The sequence below is a fragment of the Phyllostomus discolor genome, chromosome X, assembly GCF_004126475.2.
Source record: "Phyllostomus discolor isolate MPI-MPIP mPhyDis1 chromosome X, mPhyDis1.pri.v3, whole genome shotgun sequence".
Classification (NCBI taxonomy): Eukaryota; Metazoa; Chordata; class Mammalia; order Chiroptera; family Phyllostomidae; genus Phyllostomus; species Phyllostomus discolor.
In genome coordinates, this window is record NC_050198.1 from 37,830,344 (window position 1) to 37,851,494 (window position 21,151).

The 21,151-nt window shown below is 37.9% G+C and overlaps 1 protein-coding gene across 1 annotated transcript in view; it reads left to right on the plus strand.

The window, feature by feature from the left end:
* The window catches only part of F8 (coagulation factor VIII), a 195,584-nt gene that overhangs the window by 62,725 nt on the left and 111,708 nt on the right, over positions 1–21,151 (plus strand). Inside the window, exons 8-11 of the mRNA XM_036016343.1 lie at positions 4,271–4,532; positions 4,838–5,009; positions 20,341–20,472; positions 20,833–20,837. Of these exons, the coding sequence (XP_035872236.1) occupies positions 4,271–4,532; positions 4,838–5,009; positions 20,341–20,472; positions 20,833–20,837 (571 nt within the window). The remainder of the gene's footprint in view (positions 1–4,270; positions 4,533–4,837; positions 5,010–20,340; positions 20,473–20,832; positions 20,838–21,151) is intronic.

Consider the following 21,151-nt stretch of genomic DNA (forward strand, 5'->3'; position numbering starts at 1 on the left):
AAAAATCTGCACCACAGAGATATCAACAACCAATGAGCTAAGATTTATATAGGTGGAATGGGAATCATAGGGCACAAGGACAGAAAGAAGAGTTTAAGAGATGTCTAGAGGAAAGAGAAGTTATTTTGAGATGATAGAGAGAGAAGGAATATTAACAGTGTGGGATGAAAACCCGGCTAAGAGGAAAAAAATTAACATTTAAAATGAAAAAAGGGAAAGGCAAGAGGAAGGCAAGTGGAAATGCGAGATTTGAAATACAGAGATAGTCACTATCTAGAAATAAGATTGAGGAACTGTAACAACAACCACCTTATCCACTACCTGTGAGCAAAGATTGAGAAGTGTAGAGAGAGAATCAGCATTTTAAGAACAGGTGAAGGAGTGTGAGATGGCTAATGACAATCACAAATGGTTTTGAGAGGCTGGAGGAGGGAGCAATAGTAATAGCGCAGAATAGAAACAAGTCACAGCAAAAGAGAAAATAGAATTTAAAACAAGTATATGAAGTAGGTAGTGTGGAGTAAGAGAAGGGAAGAGCAATATATGAGATTTGAAATAAAGTGTTATAAAACCTGGTGCCACATTATGCCTAGAGTTGAAGGATATGGAATGAACATTAAACAGCTATGCAAGGAGCAAAGATAGTGTCTTGTTGCACCTGTGTCTATTTTCTCTGCTCTGATGGGTTTAGTAAATCAGGGCTGAGGAGCTGTGTAGCATGTAGTGTCTAGTGAAGGGCCTTTTTCTTCTTTACCCTGAGGAAATGCATGCCGCAGGAAACTCCTGGGCCTGACCTTGCTGCTCTGTGGAACCTGTAATCCCACAGGTGGGGGTTGGGTTCACTTGTCTGTGAAAGGCTCTGGCTGACAGTAGCAAATCTCAGGCACTCAGCTCCTACCTTGGAGACCAGCCTGCTAATCTCTCACAAAGGGGTTGGCCTGAATTCTCCACTTTGCTGTGCCCTCTGCTTGCGAGCCGTGTTGGGTTGGGTTCTTCCATTCCTTCAGTGTATTTGACGCCTCTGAGATTTTTGGTTAGCAACCTGCTGTGTGCCACTGGCATGCACAGGCCTGCACACCCAGGTCCCTACCAAGCCTCGAGTATGTTTCAGTGCCCCTCTTAAGAGTTTCTCTATGGCCCTTATGCTGTAGCACAGGTCCCTGGGGGTCCTGTTCTCCTTGTGCTCCCTCTCTCCAAAAATCACAGTCTCTCTTGGTCAGGGCTGGCCACCTCCTTACAGGGCCTCCAACAATTTTAGGTAAAGTTTCTCTCTGACTACTTCCCAGATGGCATTGGGAAGATCCCCTCAGCTCTACTACAGAACAAGGCGATAATGGCCTGCTGTCCCTGCTCCCTCTGGAAGTCTTCTCAGGCCTGCCTGTTCCCACCATGCTATTTATGGAGCCCACACCTCCAGGGCTTCTCTCACTGCCCTGGTAGCTCATGGGTCCTGACTGGATCTACAGCCACCCTGATTCTGTGCAGCCAGCAGTGCCAGGCTGGGCAGCAGTGGCAGCCCATCTAGAGAGCCTAGGCCATCAGGCCCCACCCCATGCACCCAGCAGGTATCAGTTCCTGTGTTCTCCTACACATTTCCCATGCTGTCCTCCACATATCCTCTCTCTCACAGATGCTTTCATTCACTCTCCCCTCTTTGTTATGACTTCAAATCCGGTCCATGTCTGAGAGCAGAAGAACAGAGCTGCCAGCTACTCTGCCACCATCTTGGATCTGTCCTATCACTCAAATTAAACCACTTTTCAGGTTCCATGGTTCTTGGATAAAAGATTTGATCTTGCTATGCATCCACTATTTTGCCCTTATGTTTGTGAGTGACAAAATATAGTGATAAAGAATAAAGATACCTTTTCTTCATCTGTTATATAATACTTATGGAATTTCTGACAAAACATAGGGGACAAGTGTGTCTTACTGGGTGAGTGACAGGAATTTGATCATGTAGGCACAGAGGAATAAGTCTTTTATTTGTATGTAGTTTGGTCATTGTCTAGTCTGAGCCAGATTCAATTTAAGAGGAATTTGTTTTATGTTTTGTTTTATTTTATTCTTTGATAACTTGTTTTCATTGATTTTAATCCTTGTTTTTCAGGGAAAAAGAGTTTTTCCTTATTGGACCTCAAATAAAACCCTTCACTTTTATATTTACAATAAACTAAATTGTAAAATTTAGTTTATAATATTTAAAGCTATATGAACCCCAGACTAGTGTTTTGCTGCTTCTGAAGTCTGCCCTGTTTCACTTCATCCAGCAAATAATTTTCCCTTGTTAGTATTGATCTTCAAAATAGCCCTATAGTATAGATAGGGTACGGATTATTATCTACATTGTATAAAGCATAAAGATGAGATTGATAGGGCTTCCAACTGGTCACAGGCAGATTTGCTCTTAAAATATATGACAAATTTCTTTTATTTTATGTTCTACCTTTTCATGTTTTTATGAACTTGGAATGTATCTTGAAATTTATATCTACCATAACATTTTTCCAGATAAGCTGTTATTAAATTAATGTTTTGTGTCATACTTCAATGGAGTAAATATATTCTGTCCAAAAGTTTTGTTTGGTATTAAGTAAAAATAAAAGGTATATTTTGTACTTTCACTAATAACTTTATTGAACAATGTATTCACCATTTTGTTCCACTACCTTCTGCCATCCTTCAGTCAACTTCATAATTTCATCTTCCCCAAATTTTTTATCTTTTTGAGCAAAGAAATGTTCCAGGTGCTTTTTGCTGTCTTCCAGAGAATTGAAATTTTTTTCCATTAAGAGCATTTTGGAAAGACTGAAATAAATGGAAATTGCAGGTGCAATGTCTGGTGAATACAGCTGTTGAACCAGAACTTCCCAGCCAAGCTGTGACAGTTTTTGCCTGGTCATCAAAGAAACATGCAGTCTTGTGTTATCCTGATGGAAGATTATGCATTTTCTGTTGACTAATTCTGGAAACATTTCACTGAATGCTGCTTTCAATTGGTCTAATTGGGAGCAGTACTTGTTGGAATTAATTCTTTGGTTTTCCAGAAGGAGCTCATAATAGATGATTTCTTTTCAGTCCCACCATGTACACAATATCACCTTTGGATGAAGACTGGCCTTTTGTGTGGTTGATGGTGGTACATTTCACTTGCCCCTACAATCTCTTCTGTTCCACATTATTGTAAAGTATCCACTTTTCATCACTCATCACAATTTGTTTTAAAAACAGAATGTTATTGTTACATTAAAGTAGAGAATTCCATGCAGAAATATGGTCAAGAAGGTTTTTTCACTTACATTGGAACCCAAATATCAAAGCAATTAACATAACCAAGCTGGTTATGTTTTCAATGCTTAATTTGGATATTTTGAGTATGTAGGATATCTCCCACATGGTATAATGTTGATTGTTTTCAATTAATGTCTCAATTTGATTGTTAACAACTTCAACTGCTCTGACTGTAGAGCACAGTCAAGTGAGACATCTCCAGCACACAACTTCTCAAAACACTTTTGATATGCTTGGTCAGTTACAGCACCTTCTCCATACACTGCACAAATCTTCTTGTATGTGTTTCAGTTGCATTTTTACCTTTCTTAAAAATAATAAATCATAATATGCCAAAATGTTGCTTATTTTCTTCCATCTTCAATAGTAAAATGGCTTCACAAAAATTCACCAATTTTGATTAAGTTTTTTAAGTGCATGCTGATATGACAGCTGTCACACTACAGTGTAACAAAATTGTTTCAAGTGAAGTTAAAGACAACTAAATGCCACTAGAACCATTTTATGGGAAAAAATGAACTAACTTTTTGGCCAACCTAATAAAATTCATTAGGTGACAGTGGGAATTGGGAGTTGGTTTGACCTAAGCTTCTAGGTGTTGAAAATATGTAGTTCCTCAAGTCTCCTTGTTTATAATTTGGGAGTCAGGGAGTGACAGGCTCAGAGCCAGTTCCACAAAGGAAATATTGACATGTATTATAAGAGCAAACAAGTGAGTCTTGAAAAGTGGTAAAATGTGTATTGAAGGAGAGTCAAGTAGAAGGGAAATGATAAGTGCAAAGACCATAGGAAGAAACCGGCAAGTACCAGATATGGCAAAGGTCATCCATATGGAAGAGTGGCAAGAAAGAGTATTGATGTGGAGAAGAGAACACTTAAGAGAGAGGCTTGAAGACCTAATGAGAGATAATAATGTCATAGAAGTTAAAGCAAGAAAATTTTGTAGGAATCTGACATTTTTTGGTTTGTCTGGTACCAGATGGTATGGAAGCTTATGTCAAAGTGGATAGTTGCCCAGATGAACCCCAACTACGGATGAAAAACAATAAAAAAGAGGAATATTATGATGATGAATTTTATGACTCTGACATGGATATTGTCAGGATTGATGATGACAACTCTCCTCCATTATTCCAAATCCGCTCAGCTGCCAAGAAGCATCCTAAAACTTGGGTTCACTATATTGCTGCTGAAGAGGAGGACTGGGACTATGCTCCCTCAGTCCCTACCTCCAATGACAAGTAAGTACTTTTTGACGCAATACTGTCTCTCTTCCCCATACTGTCTCTTCCCAGGAAAAAGGTTCTTCCTAATTATTCAAAACAAGACATCCTCAAACCACATTTAGGATAGGTGCAGGTATGGAATCAGATGTCCAGAGAATTAATGTTTTCAAACTAAAATAGCTAAGCATCAAGAATGCTTATTTTTTCCCACTCTTTTCCTTGATTAAATCATATCAGCTGTATTAGAGTTGGATTTTAGCCACCTGTCATCTACTTTGAATTCTCCATTCCAACCTCTCATCTTTTTGTGTCTCACACAGAAGTTATAAAAGTTTATATTTGAATAATGGTCCTCAGCGGATTGGCAGGATGTACAAAAAAGTCCGATTTATGGCATACACAGATGAAACATTTAAAACTCGTGAAGCCATTCAGTATGAATCAGGAATCCTAGGACCTTTACTTTATGGAGAAGTTGGAGACACACTGTTGGTAAGTTGAGGAAAAGATATAAGGTTGGGTAAGAAGAAAAAGTCTGGGAGGTTTTGAGTTTCTTAAAACATTGTAATTCAGCCTTATCTCTAATGGGCATCATCTTCTAAAAATTATAAGTGTTACACAAACAAATGTGGATTATAAATTTATTTTAAAATATGAGTATATACAATACAAATTTAATGACACCCTTTAAACCTGCCACACTTCCTTGAAATATTCATTGCCTAAACTTTGATACATATCCTTCTAAAACTTTTTCCACCAATTACATAGTACAAGAATCAGCAAATTTGACTCATTGTCTGTTTTTGGATAGCCTATTAATTTAGAAGGATTTTACATTCTTAAAGAGTTGTAGGCCTTTCGGGTAGCGGGTAGTGTGTGTTGCCTGCGCCTCTGCTCCTGGCCGCGACGAAGTCAATGGGGAGGGAACTAGAAAGAGCATCGAGCTGGGAGGGGAGTCCAGAAGTAAACTGACAGCCTAAAATAATTCAGATTTATCAGCAAGGCTACTTTGAGAAGCAGTAGAAACAAGTTCAATGAGGAAATGCCTAAGAGTTCCTCTTGGATGGAAAAGCACATGCAAACAGTGTATAAATGATTACTGAGACATGCAGAACTAATCATAAATAAGCTATACAGCATTTTTATTGAAAAGGTAATTAAAGCATAATTTTCCTTGCTAAAGTCTAAGCTCAGATGTAAGAACTAATTGATGGCCTGCACAGACCAGTGGCTTTATTGTGGACAAATACCAGATGGCTGCTTGAGGCAAAGTCTGGGGTCTGAGGCCTCGGGAAACTGAGTAAGGGTAAAGCCTCAAAAAGAGAATGTTCCAATGGACTTCCGGCAAGATGGAGGAATAGGTGGATACACCGTACCTCCTCGCACAACCAAGATTAAAACAACAATAATTTACGGACAGAATAACACTCAGAACTGACAGAGGATTTATCTGAATGGAGGTCAGACAGCCAAGAAGTTGAAATGGACCCGTACATCCAGACTGGTAGGAGATGACGAGCCAGGCAGGCGCAGAGCCGGGTGGGCGCGGGGCTGGCTCGGGTCGGCGGCACACGGAGGTCGGGGAAAATTTGGCGCAAAATCAGCGCGACAGCCATCCGGGGCACAAGAACGTATTGGTGATCCCTGAGTACGCAAGCTGCGGCTGGCGGACCCAGTGAGGCAGCGATTGTGGACCAGGGCAGAGCTCTCAGCCCAGGATCCCGGAGAGGGGTCTGAGCCCAGGAGAACAGAACTACCGCCATTGTTCCCTCCCGTCCCCGCTCCTGCCCCCACATATAATGTCACAATCTAGCGACTGGGGTGCCCAGCCCCGGTGAACACCTAAGGCTCCACCCCCTACCGTAACAGGAGCAACCAGACTGGAAGAAAAAAAAAAAAAAGAAGAGATAGGGAAAGACATAAGATATGTTTCCAACAGAACAGATCAGTCCCCCAGGACTCATCCTTTTGAGTGACCAAGAAATAGCCAATCTATCAGATGCACAGTTCAAAACACTGGTGATCAGAAAGCTCACGGAATTGGTTGATTTTAGGCACAAATTAGATGGAAGGATGCAGGTTACCATAAAAGAGATGCAGGAAGATATACGGAGGAGAGCCAGTAGTGAAAGGAAGGAATCTGAGTCTCAAAACAATACAGTGGACCAGAAGGAAGATAGAATCAAACAATCAGGAAAGCATGATGAAATAAGAATTCAAAAAATTGAGGAAAAGCTTAAGAGCATCCAGGACACCTTTAAACATTCCAACATCCGAATTATAGGGGTACCAGAAGGGGAAGAGGAAAAGCAACAGATTGAGCACGTATTTGAACAAATAATATAGGAGAACTTCCCCAATCTGGCAAAGGGAACAGTCTTCCAAGAAATCCAAGAAGCTCAGAGAGCCCCAAAGAAGTTGGACCCAAGAAGAAACACACCAAGGCACATCATAATTACATTAGCCAAGGTAAAAACGAAGGAGAGAATCCTAGAAGCAGCAAGAGATAAGGGGACAGTAACCTACAAAGGAGTTCCCATCAGACTGTCAGCTGATTTCTCCAAAGAGACCTTACAGGCAAGAAGGGGCTGGAAAGAAGTATTCCAAGTCATGAAAAGCAAGGACCTACATCCGAGATTGCTCTATCCAGCAAAGCTCTCATTTAGAATGGAAGGGAAGATAAAGTGGTTCTCAGATAAGGTCAAGTTAAAAGAGTTCATCATCACCAAGCCCTTATTTTATGAAATGCTAAAGGGAATGTAGGTTGAAAATAGATAGGGGGAGGGCAAGAATAGTACAGGAAATGTAGAAGCTAAAGAACTCATAAGTATGACACATGGACATGAACTAAAGGGGGGGAACGTGGGTGGGTGAGGGGGCACAGGGTGGAGGGGAGAGAAGGGGGGAATGGGACAACTGTAATAGCATAATCAATAAAATATATTTTAAAAAAGAGTTGTAAAAAAAAGAATAACAATGAGAAGAATATGTGACATAGACTAGATATAGCTCACAAAGCCTAGAGCATTTACTATTCAGTCCTTTCCAGAAAATGTTTGTTGACCTTAATATAAGCTATTAAGAATGCTTATGCTGCAAAGAATAAAATATTCAATGAACAGTAGTTTTAAAAAAGGGGGTTCATTTTTCTACAATGAGTTTGGAGCTAGATAGTTGGTTATATCAATTCAACAGCTCAAGAATGTCAGAAAGGCCCTGACCAGTATGGCTCAGTGGGTTGAGCATCATCCCACAAAACAAAAGTTCACTGGTTTGATTCTGGTCAGGGCACAGGTCTGAGTTGCGGGCCAGTCCCTGGTCAGAGCATGTGTGAGAGGCAGCCAATCGGTGTTTCTCTCCCTCCCTTCCTTTCTCTCTAAGAATAAATAAATAAAATCTTCAAAAAATAAAAAAGAATGTTGCAAGGGATGCTGATTATTATACATAGAGTTTTCAGCAGAACACCGTGCACTAGTTACCTATGCCAGAGGAGGACTCTACCTGGGGGATAGCAAATATGATTGCTATGCTAGCCATCAGGAAAAAAAGTCCAGAAACATCTGTCCACTATATATTGGTATTAGAGTAGCCAAGGTAGACACAACATAGTCAAAGATTGGATGGAATAACACTTTTACTCATATACAGAAGAGACATATTAGAGCAAGATATCAGCTCCAATAGTGTGCATGAGTTCCAATGGCTAGCGGGTCTCACCTGGCAGCCAACACAGAGCAGTTTGCCTATGTGCACCCTTCTCCTACTGCAGCAGTAAGATCCCAACAACTACCTCTCCCCCTTACTCCATGGAGTCTAAAATACTGAAAGTTGGGGGCATGCCTAAGGCCTATGAATACACATGCTTATGTAGAACAAAAGAAAATTCATTGAGACTGAAACAAAAAAAGATATACTTACACAAGGTAATAAGCCTGGAACAGGCTGTGTGGACTCTTTATTTCCTAATAAGCAAATGTTCCAGGCCCAAGGCCCAGTTTTATGTAGCTAAGAGAGGGCCAAAAGACTGTGCACATGAGAGTGCCTTTCCCAACATGGAATTTTGTTAGATATTGTCAACATGCCTTTCAACAGTTCTGTGTCAATTTATACCTTCACTGAGACTATATGAGTGCCCCTTTCCCCACATCATTGCCAATAACATATTATAAACCTGCATAATATTTTCCAATCTGATAAGCAAAAGATTATATATTGTCTTCATTTGCATTTCCTTGGTTAGTAGTGAAATTGCCGAGTGTTTCATATTTGTTACCTATTTATGTGACACCCTCCATAAGTTTCCTGCTTTTAAGTTTTGCCCAGTTTTCTATTAGAATGGACATCTTTGCTTATATATTTGTAGAAGGCTTTATGCATTATAGATATTGGCATACTATCTTTCAAGTGCTTTTCTTAATCTGTCACTTGTACTTTAACTCCTTTATGATGTATTTTGTCCTACAAAGATTTTTTATTTTTATATAGTCAATCTTTTTTTTTCATATTTTACATCAGTGTTCACACTTGATGTTGGACAAATGTATAACAGGTATCCATCATTACAGTATCAGAGTGGTTTCACTGTCCTAAAAATCCTTTATGCTCTGTGTATTTATCTGTCCCTCTCCCCAGTCCCTAGTAACCACTAATCTGTTTACTGACTTCATAGTTTTGCCTTTCCCAGAAGGTCACATATTTAGAATCATACAGTATATAACCTTATTGGAATGGCTTTATAGCTTATTAATGGTTAGTGTTGAATAATATTTCATTGTTTGGATGCACAAAAGTTTATTTATTCTCCTACTGAAGGACATCTTGATTGCAACAAAGGCTAGTGAGTTTTGGAGCAAGAAAGACTTGCATTGATTGCTGGTAGAAATGTAAAATGGTATAGCCAATTTGAAAGACAACTCAGCAGTTTCTTATAAGCTAAAGATGCTGTTAACATATGATCCAGCTGTTTGATATTTATGCAGAGAAGTTGAAAATTTATGTCTACACAAAACCTGTGCAAAGATGTTAACAGCTTTATTTATATATAGTCAATTTTTATCAATCTTTTTACTTATGTTTTCTGCCTAGGAATGTCTTCACCATGCCCAAGAGATTAAAAAATAGTCTACTATATTTTATTATTTTACTTTTATAGTTTTATTTTTACAATAAGCAATTTAATTGCTCTGGAAGTTTCTTTTGGGTATAGTGCAAAGTGTCATATAAGGATCCCCCAAATGACAGCCAATTGGTCAATCAATTCTTTCTTTGCTAATTTAAAAATGCCTTCTTTATAAAACAATAAATTGCTAAAATTTGTTCTCTTTAAGTTATCTATTATCACACTATTTTAATGACAATAGCAACTTGTAATATGTCTTCATATTTGTAGGGCAAGTCTTCCATCATTTTACTTCTTCAGAATTTTAATGAGCTATTCTTATACATTTTTCTCCATAAATTGTATTTACTTTTGAATTAGCCAGTAAGAGTAATTCAAAAGGCAAAAAAAAGGGTATACAATGAAAATCAAGTTATCCACCCTCTCAAACTTCCAATTCTGTAGTCTGACAAGCAATCATTGCTGTCAGTTTATATATTCTCATCCAGAAATAGTGTATACATATACAAGTGTATGTGTATATATTTTACACAAAACAGGAGCAGTATAGAAATTGTTCTGTACTTTGACTTTTAAAAATTTAACAGTATATTTTGGATATCATTTCACAGAAAGATATATAGATCTACCTCATTGTTTGCTTTATGTAAGTTATGCTCTGGGCACCTTGCTGAATCCTATTGAGCTTTTTTTTTTAATGTAAAAATTTGAGGATTATTCTTTACACTTTATGCAGAAATTTTCAAACATATCCAGAAGTAAACAGAATAGTAAAATAAACTACTTTGAACCCATCACTCAGCTCCAAAGTTATCAGCAAATGGCTGATTTCATTTCACCTAAAAACCAGCTGAGCACCAGCCAAGATGAAGTCACAGGGAGACACACTATGCCTCCTCACACAACCAAAAGAAGGACAACAAATTTAAAAACTAAAAAAAAAAAAATGAACTGACAGAAAATCAAACTGTATGGAAGTCTGACAACCAAGGAGCTAAAGAAGAAATATTCATCCAGGCTGGTAGGAGGGGTGGAGATGGGCAACTGAGTGGAGAAGACTCGCAGTAAAGCAGTGGCTGGTGGACAGGGCAGTCCACATTTGTCTGCAGATAAACCAGAATGAACAACTGGGGAGTGAGACAGACCACACAATCCAGTGCAGGGAAATAAAGCCTCAAAACCTGTGACTGAAAAAACCTGTGAGGGTTGTGGCAGTGGGAGAAACTCCCACCCTCACAGAAGAGTTTGTTGAAGAGATGCACAGGGTCCTAGAATGGACACAAACCCACCCACCAGCAACTCAGCACCAGAAGGGCCCAATTTGCTTGTGGGTAGTGGAGGAAGTGACTGAAAACCAGCAGAGAGCAGAGCAACTGGCATTTTTCCTCTCAGATGCCTCCTCCACATACAGATCCACAATGCAGCCAAGTGGGTTGCCCTGCCCTGGTGAAAACCTAAGGCTCCACCCCTTAGATGTAACAGATATGCTGAAACATATATATATATATATATATATATATATATATATATATATATATATATATATGGGCCAAATGAAAGAATAGAACAAAACTCCAGAAAAAATACAACTAAGCAAAGAAGAGATAGCCAACCTATCAGATGCACAGTTCAAAACACTAGTAATAAGGAAGCTCACAGAAGTGGTTAAATATGGTTACAAATTAGAGGGAAAAATGAAGGCTATGAAAAGTGAAATAAAGGAAAATGTACAGGGCACCAACAGTGACAGGAAAGAAACCAGGACTCAAATCAACAGTTTGGACCAGAAGGAAGAAAGAAACAATTAACCAGAACAGAATGAAGAAATAAGAACTCGAAAAAAAAAAAAATGAGGAGAGGCTTAGGAACCTCCAGGACAGCTTTAAACATTCCAACATCTGAATCATAGGGGTGCCAGAAGGAGAAGAGGAAGAGCAAGAAATTGAAAACTTATTTGAAAACATAATGAAGGAGAACTTCCCCAATCTGGCAAAGGAAATAGACTTCCAGGAAGTCCAGGAAGCCCAGAGAGTCCCAAAGAAGTTGGACCCAAGGAAGCACACACCAAGGCACATCATAATTATATTGCCCAAGATGAAAGATAAGAAGGGAATCTTAAAAGCAGCAAGAGAAAAGGAGACAGTTACCTACAAAGGAGTTCCCACAAGACTGTCAGATGATTTATCAAAAGAAATCTTGCAGGCAAGAAGGGGCTGGAAAGAAGTATTTGAAGTCATGAAAGGCAAGGACTTACATCCAAGATTACTCTATCCAGCAAAGCTTTCATTTAGAATGGAAAGGCAGATAAAGCACTTCCCAGATAAGGTCACATTAAAGGAGTTCATCATCACCCACCCCTATGACATGATATGTTAAAGGGACTTAATCTAAGAAAAAAAAGATAATGAGCAGTAAGTAAGTAAATAAGTAAGAAAAAAAGATAATGAGTAAAATATGAGCAGTAAGATGACAACAAACTCACAGCTATTAACAACTGAACCAAAAAAAAAACCTAAGCAAACAACTAGAACAGGAACAGAATCACAGAAATGGAGATCACATAGAGGGTGGTTATCAGTGGGGAATTGGGACAGGGAGAGAAGGGGAAAAGGTACAGAGATTAAATAGCATAAATGGTAGGCAGAAAATAGGGGGAGGTTAAGAATAGTATAGGAAATGTAGAAGAACTTATGTGTATGACCCATGGACTTGATCTAAAGGGGGGTGATGGGAGCCGGTGTGCAGGGTTGAGGGGAATAAACAGGGGGAAATTGGAAAACTGTAATAGCATAATCAATAAAATATATTTTAAAAAACAATTAAGCATAACAGCCACCTATACAAAGTTCACACAACTCCAATAGAATATACATTCTTTTCAAGTGTACATGAAACATTTTCAAGGATAAACCATACATTACACCACAAAAAAACCTCAAAAATTGTAAAGGAAACTAGAGTCTAATACCCCTCGTGAATATAGATAAAAAATTCTGTACAACACATTAGTAAACCAAATCTAGCAACACTTTTAAAAGATTATATACAATGATCAAGTGGGATTTATCCCAGGAATACAAGGGTAGTTAAACATATGGAAGTTAATGAAATATACCATAACTCAATAAAAGGCAAGCAGCACATGATCATATAATAAATAGGTGGATAAAGGGGCTTAACAAAATCCACTACCCATTCATGATAGAAACACCCTCAGAGAACTAGCAACAGGAGTCAAGGTCTTTAACTGATGAAGAATGTTGAAGAAAAATTTATGATATGATGAAAAATGAAAATTTTCCCTTTGAGATTGGGGACAAGCTAAGATATCTACTCTTATCACTTTTATTTAATACTGTATTAGAAGCCAATGAAATGAGCCAAAAATAAAAGAAATTAGAGGCATTTGAATTGGACAGGAAGAAATAATACTGTCTTTATTTGCAGATAACATGATCTTTTATGTAGAAAGTCCTACTAAAAAGCTGTTAGAACTAATAAACAAGTTTAACAAATTGTGATATACAACATGAATATTAAAAGTTGTTTTATTTCTATATATTTCTGTATATTCTTATCAATGAATACTCTGCAAATGAAATCAAGAAAACAATTTTATTCAATATAACATCAAAAAGAATCAAATAGAGGCTTCTCAAGATGGAGGCATAGGTAGACACGCTTAGCCTTCTCATGCAACCACAGAGAGAATTATAACTATTTCTCAAAACAAATAACATGGAACAGAACAGAGAGCCCAAAAATAAACCCATGTCAGTATGGTCAATTACTATTTGACAAAGGGGGAAGAAGCATAAAATGGAGCAAAAATAGCCTCTTCAACAAATGATGTTGGGAGATCTGGACAGCTACATGCAAAAAATGAATCCCAGTCACCAACACACACCATACACAAAAATAAATTCAAGGTGGATAAAAGACTTAAATATAAGTCGTAACACCATAAAAGTCCTAGAGGAAAACATTGGCAGGAAAATCTTCAGACATTCCATGCAGCAACATCTTCACAGATAAGTCCCCTAGAGCAAGGGACATAAAGGAAAGAATAAACAAATGGGACCTCTTCAAATTAAAAAGTTTCCACATGGCTAAAGAAAACAGCATTAAAATGAAAAGAGAGTCAACCATGTGGGAAAACATATTTCCCAATGACACCTCAGAGAAGGGCTTGATCTCCAAAATATACAAAGAACTCACATGACTCCACTCCAGGAAGACAAAAAACACAATTATAAAATGGGCAAAAGACTTGAACAGACACTTCTCCAAAGAGGACATACAGAGGGCCCAGAGACATCTGAAAAGATGCTCAGCATCACTAGCAATCAGAGAGATGCAAATTAAAACCACAATGAGATATCATCTCACACCAGTCAGAATGGCCATCGTAAACAAATCAACAAACAAGTGTTGGAGAGGATGCAGAGAAAAGGGATCCCTAGTTCACTGTTGGTGGGAATGTAGACTGGTGCAGCCACTGTGGAAAACAGTATGGAATTTCCTCAGAAAACTAAAAATGGAACTGCGTTTTGACCCAGCAATTCCACTGCTGGGATTATACCCTAAAAGCCCTGAAATACCAATCCAAAAGAACCTATGCACCACAATGTTTATAGCAGCACAATTTACAATAACCAAGTGCTGAAAGCAACCTAAGTGCCCATCAGTAAATGAGTGGATCAAAAATCTATGTTATATTTACACAGTGGAATATTATGCAACAGAAAGAAAGAAGGAGCTCCTACCATTGCAACAGCATGGATGGAACTAGAAAGCATTATGCTAAGTGAAGTAAGCCAGGCAGTGAAAGACAAATACCACATGATCTCACCTTTAACTGAAACATAATCAACAAAGGAAAAAAAGCAAACACAATATAACCAGAGTCATTGAAGTTAAGAACAATCAAACAATAGCCAGAAGGAGTGGGGAGTGGGAAGAAGGGTTTTCAGGAACCACTATAAAGGACACATGGACAAAACCATGGGGGAGGGTGGAAGCAAGGGAGGGAGGTGGGTTTGGAGGGGGTAAGGGGGAGAAGTGGAGAGAAAATATGGACAACTGCAATTGAACAACAATAAAATAATTTAAATTAAAAATAAATAACAACCTGAACTGTCAGAAACTTGAACTATATGGAAGTCCAACAACCAAGGATTTAAAGAAGCCACATTCACCAAGACAGGTAGGAGGGATGAAGTCACAGAGATGGGCAGAGATGCAGAGAGACACAATGTGGTGTGGAGAGGCGGCACAAGCAGCAGAGGCAGTCCCACATTCACGTGTGTTGGATAAAAATCAGGAGGGATACCTTGGAGTGAGTGATCCCAGTCCCAGGCCAGACTGCACAGCCCAGGGTTCCAGCACCAGGAAGATAAATCCCCATAAATTATGGCTGTAAAAACCAGTGGAGTTTGGTGCAGTGGAAGAAACTGTCAGATTTTCAGGAGAGTTTATTTAAGGGGCCCACACCAACATAGAACATACACAATCCCACCTACTCTGGGATTCACCACCAGGGCAACATCTGGAAGGATGCCAGTCACATATAGGAAGTGGGCAAAGTGACTGGAAATGGGATGAGTGCCAGACAAATCTCCAGAAAACAGACAGCGGCACTGTCTCCACTCCAAGCCCTCCCCCTGCACACAGAGCCACAAAGCAGGTTGAACCACCATGGCGATTGCCTCAGGCTCCACCCCACACAATTACAGGTGCCTGTTAGAGGGCAGAAGCTCTACCTAATACATGGAAACAAACACAGGGAGGCTACTGAATTGAGGAGACAAAGATATATGGCCCAAATGAAAGAACAGAACAGAATCCCCCAAAAAGAACTACATGAAACAGAGATAACCAACCTATCAGATGTAGAGTTCAAAACACTAGTGATCAGGATGCTCAAGAAACTCATTGAGTACAGCAAAAACATAAGGGAAGAAGTGAAGATTACACTAAGTGAAATACAGAAAAATCTACAGGGAACCAAAAGTGAAGAGGAGGAAGTTGAGAATCAAACTGATGATTTGGAACACAGAAAGGAAAAGGCATTCAATCAGAACAGCAGGAAGAAAAAAAAAATCTAAAGTGAGGATAGGCTTAGGAACTTCTGGGACAACTTTAAATGTACCAACATCCAAATCATAGGGCCGACAGAAGAGGAAGAACAAGAAATTGAAAACTTATTTGGAAAAATAATGAAAAAAAAAACCTTCCCTAATTTGGCAAAGGAAATAGACATACAAGTCCAGGAAGCACAGAGAATCCTGAACAAGTTGGACCCAAAGAGGACTACACCAAGACATATCATAATTAAAATGCCAAAGTTTAGATAAAGGATCTTAAAAGTAGCAAAAGAAAAGCAGAGTTACCTACAAAGAAGTTCCCATTGTGCTTGAACAACAATAAAAAATAATAAAATAAAATAAAATAAATTTAAATACACTAAAAAATTTTTAAAAGACCAGCAGCTGATTTCTCAAAAGAAACGGTGCAGACAAGAAGTATTCAAAATGATGAAAAGCAAGGACCTACAACCAAGATTATTTTATCCAGCAAGCTATCATTTAGAATGGAAGGGCAGATAAAGTGTTTCCCAGATAAGGTCAAGTTAAAGGAGCTCATCATTACCAAGCCCTTATTATATGAAATGTTAAAGGGACTCTTCTAAGAAATAGAAGATAAAAAAAGTATGAACAGTCCCTGGCTGGTGTGGCTCAATGAATTAAGTGCTGGCCTGGGAACCAAAGGGTCATTGGTTTGATTCCCAGTCAGGTCACATGCCTGGGTTGCAGGCTAGGTCCCCAGTAGGGGGCATGCAAATGGGAACCACACTTATGTTTCTTTCCCTCTCTTTCTCTCTCCCTTCCCCTCCTCTAAAAATAAATAAATAAAATCTTTGGGAAAAAAACTATCAAAAGTAAAATGACAACAGACTCATAACTATCAACAACTGAACCTAAAAAAAAAAAAACACAAAAACTAAGCAAACAACTAGAACAGAATAGAACCAGAGAAATGGAGATCACATGGAGGGTTTTCAGTGGGGAGAGGGAGGGGAAGAATTAGAGGGTAAAGGTACAGGGAATAAGAAGCATAATTGGTAGGCATAAAATAGACGGGGAGGTTAAGAATGGTATAGAAAACGGAGAAGCCAGAGAACTTACATGTACAACCCATGGACATGAACTAAGGTGGTGAGGGAATGCTGGAGGGTTGGGGGGTACAGAGTGGAGGGAGGATAAAGAGGAGAGAAAATTGGGAAAACTGTAATAGCATAATCAATAAAATATACTTAAAAAAGAAAATGAAATATAGTAATCTATATTAACACATAAAAGGGCAAAATATCATTTGTTAATCTCAATAGTTTCAGAAAAAGCATTTATCAAAATTCAACATCCATTCATAATAAAAAGTCATAAGAAATGGGGATTGCAGAGGATGTCTATCCTGATAAAGATCTGCAGAATACCTATAGTCACCACCATACACAGTGGTGAAACTCAGAAATTCTTCTGTTTAAGATCAGGACAAGACACCATTTACAGGTAACACTAACTTTATTTAATATTTTACTAGAAATCCTAGCCAGTGTTCTTAGGAGAAAAATTGAGGGACAATGTCAAAGGAATAGAGAAGACAACTTAAAGAGCTTCTAATGTCTCAGCTAGAAGAATTTGAACATAAAATAAATAAAGTAGTATCAGATTATACCCCCCAAGTATAAAATAAATATCCCTGAGTCTGTAGTGATATAAATGATTGAATAAATTAATAGATAGGGAGTACAGACAAATCTTACATACAAAAGAATTCCAAAAAATTATGTAGGTCTATTATCCATTGGGGTTAATTTTTATGAGTGATCTAAGGTCTATAACTAGATTCTCTCTTTTTTTTTTTTTTTTTTTGCATGTGGATGTTTAGTTATTCCAGAGCCATTTGTTTAAAAAGACTGTTTTTGCTTTATTTTCTTTTTTAATTTTTTGAATATATTTTTTCAGGTGTACAGCATAGTGGTTACACAATAATATGCTTTACAAAGTGTTCTCCCTGATGACTTTAGTACCCATGTGGCACTATATAGTTATGGCAATATTATTGCCTATATTCCCTATGCTGCACTTTACTTCCCTGTGACTATTTTGTAACTTCTTACTTCCTTCACCATTTTGACCCATTCTCACACTCTTTTCTATTTTTTCTTGTCTTTTTTCCTTTTTAAAAATTTTTTCAATTATAGTTTACAGTCAATATTTTTTTTAAGATTTTATTTATTTTTAGAGAAAGGTGAGGAGAAAGAGAGGGAGAGAAACATCAATGTGTGGTTGCCTCTTGCATGCCTCCATCTGGGGACCTGGCCCACAACCCAGGCATGTGCCCTGACAGGGATACAAACTGACAACACTTTGGTTTGCAGGACAGTGCTCAATCCACGGATCCACACCAGCCAAGGCCACAGCCAATATAATTTTTATTAGTTTCAAATGTTCAGTATATACTTTACAAAATGTTCCCCCTGATACTTCCAGTACTCAATGGGCACCATACATAATTATTACTTCTTTTCATTGTCTTTGCTTCTTCATCAAAAGTCAGTTGACTATATATGTGTGAGTCTATTTCTGGGCTTTCTGTTCTGTTCCAATAGGAAATTTTTTTCAGTGGAAGACGCTACAGCCTTATTGTGTACTAATACAGAAGAAGAGATGTTGGCATTAGACAGGAGCTGATTTTAACAGGAGGGAATATGGCCTGGGTAGAGGTGGGTAGATTTGATGGTAGGAAGAAGAGGAATGTCTATTCTGAATGATTCTCTTCTCAGTGAAAAAAAGAAACAACTGAGAGTGAGAATCAGGAAGCAAATAGTCAACTAAGTAGGTAAGAAGGTGAACTTCTAGGAAAACATAATAGAATGGCTAGGTTCAGTGCCCATTTGAGATTTATGATCATTATTTTTTTATTATTGACACTATTATAGATGTCCCCTTTTGCCCCACTCCACCCACCCCACCCCTGAACTTCACCACATTGTTCTCTGTCCATGAGCTGTGTATATAATGCAGAAGGTAGTTGCAGAGCTGTGTGATGTTTCTTCTACACCATTGTTCTGCTTAGGTGTAAGTAAGAAATAGGCTGTTTACTGGGTTTTACCAAATGAGTGGGTTTTAAGACAAGAATGCAAGGGGAAGTTGGTTTTTAATCCTTATTTGTAGAGTCTGGGATGATGTCCTCAGGGTTTCAACTGCTGAGTCTGTGTTATTGCTTTCCCCCCTTCCTCTCTTTTAAACCTCATGCAATCAGATGATGGTGACTGCCACCCTTGCTTAATGATGTAATCAACCGTTCTTCTGGTCATGCTTGCTCATTCAATGAATATTTTATTACCTGAATCATTGTTTCCCTCTCCACTGTTGGGGAATTCAGTGCCCAATGGTAGAAAAGGCTGAGGGGAAACAGTGTCCTCAGCAGATATTCAAATTTCAATTAGTGCGTGAAGGTGCAAGAAATACTTCCTGAAGAAATTGAAATCATTTATTACATTTTAATATTTAAGTTGACTCTTACTTTTTCCTATTTTGTAGAGCTAAACATTAAACTTCCTGAAAAAAAGGAAAAAAAGGAAAGGGGCCTTTACTGAGAAACCTAAGTAGCAGTCTGAGCAGTCTTGTGAAAAGAATAAATAATGTGAGCTTTGTCTATACTCAAACCCCTGTAATGTGGATGCAAAGAAGCTTTTGTGTTATTTTAACTGTGTTTTCAATAAGAGTACATTTTATCTTGTGATTTATACTTCAAAAAGGTTGATTTTAAAATTTCTGTATTCTGACACAAATATTCTAGGAGCTAGGGGAACATGCTACTAACATCAGTAGGAGCCTAAGACTAAACGAAGTTCTTTTTTTAAGTGTATTTTATACTTTACTCTTATTTAAAACTTACTCTTATTAAGATCACAGTTCAAAAAAAAAAGCCCAAAAGCTTCTTTACATCCACATTACAGGGGTTTGAATATAGATAAAGCTCACTTTATTTATTCTTTTCACAAGACTGCTCAGACTGCTACTTAGGTTTCTCAGTAAAGGCCCCTTTCCTTTCCTTTCCTTTCCTTTCCTTTTTCCTTTCCTTTCCTTTCCTTTCCTTTCCTTTCCTTTCCTTTCCTTTCCTTTCCTTTCCTTTCCTTTCCTTTCCTTTCCTTTCCTTTCCATTTTTCCTTTCCTTTCCATTTTTCCTTTCCTTTCCTTTCCTTTCCTTTACATTTTTCCTTTTCTTTCCTTTCCTTTCCTTTCCTTTCCTTTCCTTTCCTTTCCTTTCCTTTCCTTTTCTTTTCTTTTCTTTTCTTTTCTTTCTTTTCCACATTTTTAAATTGTTGTACTTGAACAATAAGAAGCTTTTGTTTTCTGGGGCTAGGCTACACTTTTCTTCTTGATTCTAGTTGTTAATATTTTAACCTAGTTGTTAAGACTTGATCTTTTTTTTAAATTACTTTACTGTTGTTCAATTATAGTTATCTGCATTTTCCCCCACCACTCCCCTGCACCCCAGCCAAACCCACTTCCCTCCCTTGCTTCCACCCTCTCCCTTGGTTTTGTCCATGTGTAGGGGGAAGGATTTCCAGGAACTACTATAAAGGATACATGAACAAGACTTGATCTTATAGTTCATTTATACTTTCAGATTATATTTAAGAATCAAGCAAGCCGACCATATAACATCTTCCCTCATGGAATCACTGATGTCAGTCCTTTGCACTCAGGGAGATTGCCAAAAGGTAAGTATAACCTCAATTTTATACTTCTTACTTACCTGTAGGTACAGATGAAGTCACAGTCTCAATAATAACTAAAATTATGCTGGCCCTTTCCCTGAGTAATGTACCATATAGGCACATTTATCACCCATCATCCTTTATACTATAATTTCCAGATGTATTACATCTATGTGATTTATAGTACCCACAATAAAATGCTATGTTTTTCACTTTAAAGTTAAACATATATATGTAGCTTCAGAAAATTATAAGGAAAAGCATTCCTTGATATTTATCCAGCTATTTACCATTGTCAATGCATTTTATGCCTTCCTGGAGATCCAGATTTCTCTCTGGCATCACTTGCATTCAGATCATTTCCCTTCAGCCTAGAGAATTCTCTTTAACATTCCTTACAGTGCAAGTATGCTAGAGATTAATTCTCTTAATTTTATTTTATTTCAAAAAATGTTTTTTTTATCTTCACATTTGAAGGATAATTTCACTGGACATAGAATCCTGGATGGAGAGGATTTTTTTTTCTTTTTAGCACTTTCAAAATATTATTTTACTGGCCTATTCTAGCTATGTCTACATTCCATAGATTCCCCTATATGTCATTTTTCTCTGGCTATGATTTTCTTTATATTTATTCTACTTGAGGTTCACTGATACTCTTGGATCTATAACTTAATGTTTTTCACAAAATTTGGAAAAATTGTGGTCATTATTTCTTCA